The 6814-nt window shown below is 55.3% G+C and overlaps 1 protein-coding gene across 1 annotated transcript in view; it reads right to left on the minus strand.

Moving 5' to 3' along the window:
* Nucleotides 1–317: 317 nt before the first annotated feature.
* NDOR1 (NADPH dependent diflavin oxidoreductase 1) overlaps nucleotides 318–6814 on the minus strand; it is a gene marked incomplete at its 5' end in the record, with an annotated part of 14312 nt that continues 7815 nt past the window's right edge. The window contains 4 exon segments of the mRNA XM_010168331.1: nucleotides 318–452; nucleotides 999–1008; nucleotides 4113–4207; nucleotides 6794–6814. The exon segment at nucleotides 6794–6814 is cut by the window's right edge and continues 17 nt beyond it. Coding sequence (XP_010166633.1) covers nucleotides 318–452; nucleotides 999–1008; nucleotides 4113–4207; nucleotides 6794–6814 — 261 coding nt within the window.

A 6814-nucleotide genomic window follows, 5' to 3' on the forward strand; every position in this document is an offset into this window, starting at 1 on the left:
GCGCGGGTGGGTCCAAGGCGGGCCCGAGCCAGCAGCATCACCATCACAGAGGCTTCTCGTCTCCCCTCCAGTGGAGTGTGGGGAGAGGGAGACAGGCTTCACCCACACCAACCCCACACCCCAGAGATGGGTTCCCCCTGCCCGCTGTGGCCCTGCTGCCATTGGGGAAGGGCTGGTTGGGTAATTCCATCCTCTCCACCAGACCCCTGCCCTGACTGGGATCATCTCAGCCCAAGGATGATGCCAAAGGCAGATCATTTTGCTGGCTCCTTTATTCAGGCAGAGTTCATGGGGAAAGGGGAGGCGGGGAGCCAGGCTTACGACCAGGTTTCAGACTGGAAGCGCTGGGACCGTTCCAGGGCTGTTAAATGCTCCTTTGCTTCAGAGGGTGACAGGCCCCCTTCCAGCTGCAACACTGACTGCAGGGCTTCGGCCACTGCTGCTGGCATCTCCTTGGCAAGATGGAGGGCAAGCAGGAAAACTGAGGGCATATCTGCATCCCCAGTGCTCTGACAAGGCAGCCCAGCAGTGGGGCACTGGTCCCTGCGGCCAAACCCACCACCCTTGGCACATGGCACAGGCTGCCACTGCACTAGGGCAGCAGGAACCTGCCTCACCCTGCAACACGGGCTGCCTGACATGGAATAAATGCCAGGCTTGGAGAGGCAGCTCACAGCACTCCCTAGAGAGCAGAGCCGTTAGCCACACAGGGCTGTTCAGTGCCCGCATTTGCAGGCAAAGCCGAGGTCTCGGCACCCAGACCCCAGTTGAAGGAACAACACAGCTCAGAGCCTTAACTCTGGCCTCCCTATTGCTCCATTTCCCATTTACCGCCTGACATGGAATAAATGCCAGGCTTGGAGAGGCAGCTCACAGCACTCCCTAGAGAGCAGAGCCGTTAGCCACACAGGGCTGTTCAGCGCCCGCGTTTGCAGGCAAAGCCGAGGTCTCGGCACCCAGACCCCAGTTGAAGGAACAACACAGCTCAGAGCCTTAACTCTGGCCTCCCTATTGCTCCATTTCCCATTTACCCTCATTAGAGGGAATATGCACAAGTCATAATTTAGCAGCAGGAGGGCAGGAAACTGTGCTTTCATCTCAGGGGAAACATTCGCTGGAAAACACGTCTGCTCCTGAGCTGGGTGAGCCGCCTGCTGCGATGGAGCAGCTGCTTCCGTCCACTCGCTGCCTCTTATCAAGGAATCTGACGATGGTTATCGATGGAGACATTTGTAACTCCAAATTTCAAACCTCAAAATGAGAGATAGGGTGAAGCAGACACGAGTTCTCATGTAGAAAATATTCGAGTAGGATTCAACACTTCCAAGCGCAATTATTTCACATGGGATTTAAGAAATTCAGACTTTTTTTTCCTGGAGAGAGTTTCGTTTGATGAACTGTGTGACCAAAAAAAAAAAAAACATCTAATAAAAAACTTCCCAGGCTGCTCTAGTTGGCACAAGCATCTGGCAATGTCCTTGCTGTTTCCCCAAGAACAAGACAGAATTCTGACTTGTGTTTGAAGCTGATTAACATCCCAAAATACACAGAAAGGAGGTCTTCTTTTTTTGGAAGAGTCATATTGCTTCTGAGTCAGGCACTGATATGCAAGTGCAAGATAATGTAGCTGGGCTTGTGATGGAAAACATGTCAAACATCTAGGTTTTGCAGAAAAAGAAAGGCATTTTCAACTTTTTTGAGAGAAAATACAGCCCTGGCTCCTCAGACCCTGCCCAGGGTGGCAAGGGCTGGGGCAGGCAGACACACCGTGCTCCATGGCCCAAGGCCACTGCTCAGGGACACAAAGCCCAGGATTCACTTTCTCCATCTTTCTCCTAGTGCTGCTCAAACTGTCAATACTATTTTTAGGGGGGGGAAAAAAAGCCACATTTTCAGGCCAGCTCACCTGTACCTTCCTGCCTGGCACCCCACTGGCAGATGTCTGGAGCACAGTGATCCTGGGGGGTCAGTGTGGGCTGTTGAGGACGGGTGGGAAAGTGGCTGCTGCAAACAGGATGGTCACCACTCGTGCCAGGAAGGTGAGGCTCTCAGATCCCACCTGCCTGATGGGGCTGAAAGCCATCCCATGCCAGGGACAAAGACCCCAGCAAGATGGGTCTCAGAGCAATTTCAGTGTCCAAAAAAGCATCCTCATGGTCAATCCAAAATCCTGCAACAGGGGGGAGCTGTGCAAGCCATGCTCCTTCCAAGACATCAAGGAAGAGGAATCTTTTTTTTGGCAGCCCCCCACGGTGTCTCCCATCAGCACCAGAAAGTAACAACAAGTGGAAGAGGGAGAGGAACAGCATCCAGTTCTGGAGCCCCCATCATAAGAGAGACCTGGAGCAGTTAGAACAAGTCTAGAGGAGGCCACCAGGATGATGCGAGGGCTGGAGCAGCTCTGCTGTGAGGACAGGCTGAGAGAGTTGGGGCTGTTCAGCCTGGAGAAGAGAAGGCTCCAGGGAGACCTTCTAGTGGCCTCCCAGCACCTGAAGGGGCTACAAGAAAGCTGGGGAAGGACTTTTCATAAGGGCAGGGAGTGACAGAACAAGGGGAAATGGGTTTAAGCTGAAAGAGGGGAGGTTTAGATTAGATATTAGGAAGAAGTTCTTCATTGTGAGGGTGGTGAGACACTGGAACAGGTTGGCCAGAGTGGTCAACTCCTCCCTGGAAGTGTTGAAGGCCAGGCTGGATGAGGCTTTGAGCAACCTGGTCTAGTGGAAGGTGTCCCTGCTGCTGGCAGGGGGGTTGGGACTGGATGAGCTTGAAGGTCCCTTCCAACTCAAACCACCTTGTGATTCTGTGATTCTAGGACAGAGCCACTGGGACACCACAGATGGGCACCCAATGGTTTTGGGATTTGGGCTGTGGATGGAGGCACAATCCCAAGTCCTAACTGCAATTTAACGGACGAAAGCAAACCCAAACCCCAGATCTGTGGGTGGGAATGATCACTTTGGGGTAAGGGCCCCAGGAAGCCCCACAATTCACACCAGACCAGGCAGCAGTGCTGGTGCAGCAGCAAATGACAGGGTGGTGGGCGGCCTGGCTTCTGCTTCCTGGGCAGTAAACAAAAATCTTCTCTCAGGAATGCAGCGAGGCCAGTCTCACCCTGCCAGGCACTGGGGAAATTCCTGCTCTTGTGGCAGGGCAGGCAGGAAAGAGCCTCCTGCAATTGCTGCTCGTGTCGACAGCAAAGGCCCAGGTTTGCACAGAGCTTTCCAGGTCATGGGGTGCACGACAAACATCATCACCAACCTCTCAAGGAGCCCAAAAGAGTTTCACAACCCTCGCCCCAGGCAGCGGGCGAGCAGCCTCCTCCCTGGCATACAGGCAGCGACAAGGGCAGGCAGGTTAAGGGCTTTGCCCACAGGAGAACAACCACAGAGAGCCAGGAACAGAGCTGCAGATGCTCTACCTCCAAAGGTCAGATCCCACCTTCTGACCAACTGTGTGAGATTTCCACTCAGCCCAAGGTAACCACCCGGTGAACGGCTGTGCTGACAAAGCAGCCAGGCTGCGGTGCAACGTGGCTCATCCCTGCCCTGGGAAGGTGGTTTTGAGTGCAAACAATGAGCCAGGATGTGTTGAGAGTCCCAAAAGCTTTTGCTCACAACCCCCAACACCAGTGGAGCTCTGGTTTATTGTCCTTTAAAAGCTTCCTGCCCACCCAAGCGGTCACAGGAACCACACAAACCTTTTTCTCTGGTTTCACTGAGCCCCACTGGAGGAGAGGGGTGTGAAGAGAAGCTGGGACTCTCCCACATATGGATTTGCCACGGGTCAGAGGCCAGGCAGCCCACTGGCAGGTGACACCGGTGCTGGCAGTTGGAGGGACAGGCACATGGAGTTGGTTGGAGCTGCTTTACCATGTGCCAGCTCTGCCCCTCCTAACTGGAGCACATAGTAGGTGAGAAACAGCCCAGGGCTTGCAGAGCAGGCCAGAGAGGAGGAACAAGCTGGTCCCTCTGTAGTGGTCCCCACAGCTCCCAGAGCCCTGCTGGGGTGCAGAGTCTGCTGGCTTTGGAGGCTGAGTAGAGGGAATGACTACAGAGAGGTGGAGAAGATGTGCAGCCCCACTCCCCCATTCCCTGCGTGGAGACCTCACTCACCCAGCCAGGTAGACGTGAGCACTCCCGCTGCTCAGCAGCTCCCACACCAGCCTTCGGTTCTCCTGGATGCGGTGCTGAACGTAAACCTTCTCCTCCTGCAGGGAAACACGGTGCTGAGCCCACCAGCCCTGGCAGCAGCATCAGCTCCAGCTCCAGCCCATCTGCCTGGCCCCTGGGGACTGTTCTCAGGGGCTGTTTGCAAGAGCTGGGAGCAATGCAGCCCCCCAGAGCAGGGGGCACTGGGAGAAGCAGTTGGATCAACTCTCACACAGGGAAGGGAATCCCCACACCTTCTGTCAGTGCACCAGGATGGGTTGGTTGGTTGGTTTGGAGATAGGTGCAGCAGAAGGAGCTTCTGTGGGGAACATGTCCCTGGTAACCTCCCCCAAATCCTTTGGCTGGGGAGACCCCACAAGAGCTGCCGTCCTGCTCCTTTCTCTCCCAGCACGGGCAGAGGAAGCTCAGTGGCCCCCCACTGTCCAAGGGCTGCAGGGCAGAGACCCTTCCCCACATCCCTGGCTGCCAGTCCCAGCCCTGTCACTTGTTGGAGACCTGAAACAGCTCAGAAGAGCAGGAAGTTTGGAGACCCAGCCTTGGTCCCTCTCCCTGCCACTCTGCTGTGCTTAGAGACCGGACACGACTGGCTGTTGGCACAGTACAGCCCAACTGAGGAGAGTTCCCAAAGGGTTAATCCACAAGATTTCACACATCCAAACAACTGCCTACAGCCCTGGCTTCTGCCCAAGAAGAACACCATGGCCAACGTGCCTGAATTCACCGCTGGCCCAGACGGCTCCTCTGTGACAAAGGTGACACTGTGATGGAGGCCAGGCCTCTACTGCACGTCCCACCACGCCGGGCTCTGTACAGTGGTGAGCTGAGCCATGGGCACAACCTCCTCCTCACATCCTCCTCCCTCTCATCCAGCCCCAAAGGCAACAAGGCTTTTGCTGCATTTCAAGCTCTGGAGGTGTGTGTGTGGCAACAAGCCCAAGCAGCAACCAGCCCCGGCTGTCACAAGAGCTGGTCACCACGCGGTCAGTAGGTCCCACGCGGCCCCGTTGGCTGCATTACACTGGAGACTCAGGTCACCCACCCCTGGGCACAGCTCCACTGCTCCCATCCAGCCGCCGGCGTTGCAGGAGGTAAGCAAGCACTGACACAACCAGCCAGGAGCTCAGCTTCAGTATCATTAACATTAATCAGCTAATTGCTGACAGAGGCTCTGCCGACAACGACGCTGAAGCTCCAAACAGGTCATTTCAGGACCTGCAGTTACCAGAGCACCCCAGTGACAATCTCAGGTCACAACGTCTCAGCTAAACCCCCAGGGCATCCTGCTGAGAATTAGCACAGCTCCATTAGGCCGGGATCAATCCGTCTGCACCACGGGGTGGATGTGATGTGACAGAAGGTCACTGCAAAGAGGACCTTACAGAGAGAAGAAGGAAATCTTGCTTAGCCATGGAGCATTTCAGCTCCTGCCAGCGCTTTGAAATAAAACATTTTGGTGAGTTAACAGCTGTGGTATCTCCTAGAGCTGCGGGTAAAATGGCCCAGTGTGGCACATCTTACTGGTGCTCCCACTCGTCTCCCTGTGCAGCACTACAGAAGACCCTCATGACAAACCACTTTTCCCCACAGAGTGGGTAGAGAGGGGAGGCCAGGAGGCATATTCCAATATGAATCCTGTCCCTCCAGAGTCTACAAAGGCAGGAGGAGGCTCTGGGGTTACTCTCCAGATTTGGGGAGGAGCAGATCCTCCTTCACTGTGTGAGCCATGAGAAAAAAAGGCAACTTGGTCATCCAACAAACCTCAGCAGAGCTGCTCCTGCTCTTCAAAGAGTTGGAAAGCCTTCACTGAGGCATTCAACTCATGCCTTACAAGCCACTGGATAAAAGATGTTGGCTTCATGTCAACATGTGCACACAGCCAAGAGAAAAGGACTGGTGCAGCTGAGCTACCTAGAAACACCTGTTCTCACTGACCCTTGTTATCAGATCTGTTTCAAAGGCAGGCTGAGCTCTCAGTGCCACCAAGGGACAGGGCAAGGCAGTGAAACAGAGCCCCAGCTCACAGAGACTCTCCAGACACGTACAAAGCCCTGCAGCCCAGTGAGGGGCTGAGACCTGCCCACCAAAGACACTGCCTGGGAAGTAAAGGAGCAAAGTCAGGGGCTGAGTTGTGGGGGTGCTCGTACCTCTGGGGAGATTTCTCCTGCATGGCTGAGGCTTGGGGAGAGCTGGCACAGAGGCCAAGCTCCTCAGCTTCAGCCAGCAATCAGAGGGATATGGTGGGGAGGGTGTCACTCACCAAGAAAGGTTATTGCCTGGTGACCCCCCCCCTCCCCGAGAGGCCTGGGAGCCTTTTATCCCTCACGTGGTCCAGCCAAACAAAGCTGGTTAATGCCTCATGTGCTCCAGCACTCACCAGCCCCATCCCAGTAACCTTCCCAGCTCAACTCAGCCAGAGGTGTCCCAGTTGGGCAGCAGCACTGTGCTGCTGGTGAGGGATCCCAGCCAGCACCCAGGTAGTGCAGGGGAGCAAGGTGATCACTGTGCCACCCCACCAAGCCCTTCACAGGCCATGCCAATAGGTACAAGGGCCAGAAACAGAGGCAGACTCCCCTCAGTGCTGCCTGAGATACTTCTGTGTCCACTCTTCTCCTCCTGGAACTAACCTGGTCCCTGGAGAAGGCAGT

This window comes from Antrostomus carolinensis, unplaced genomic scaffold (genome assembly GCF_000700745.2).
Source record: "Antrostomus carolinensis isolate BGI_N321 unplaced genomic scaffold, ASM70074v2 scaffold33455, whole genome shotgun sequence".
NCBI classification, from domain to species: domain Eukaryota; kingdom Metazoa; phylum Chordata; class Aves; order Caprimulgiformes; family Caprimulgidae; genus Antrostomus; species Antrostomus carolinensis.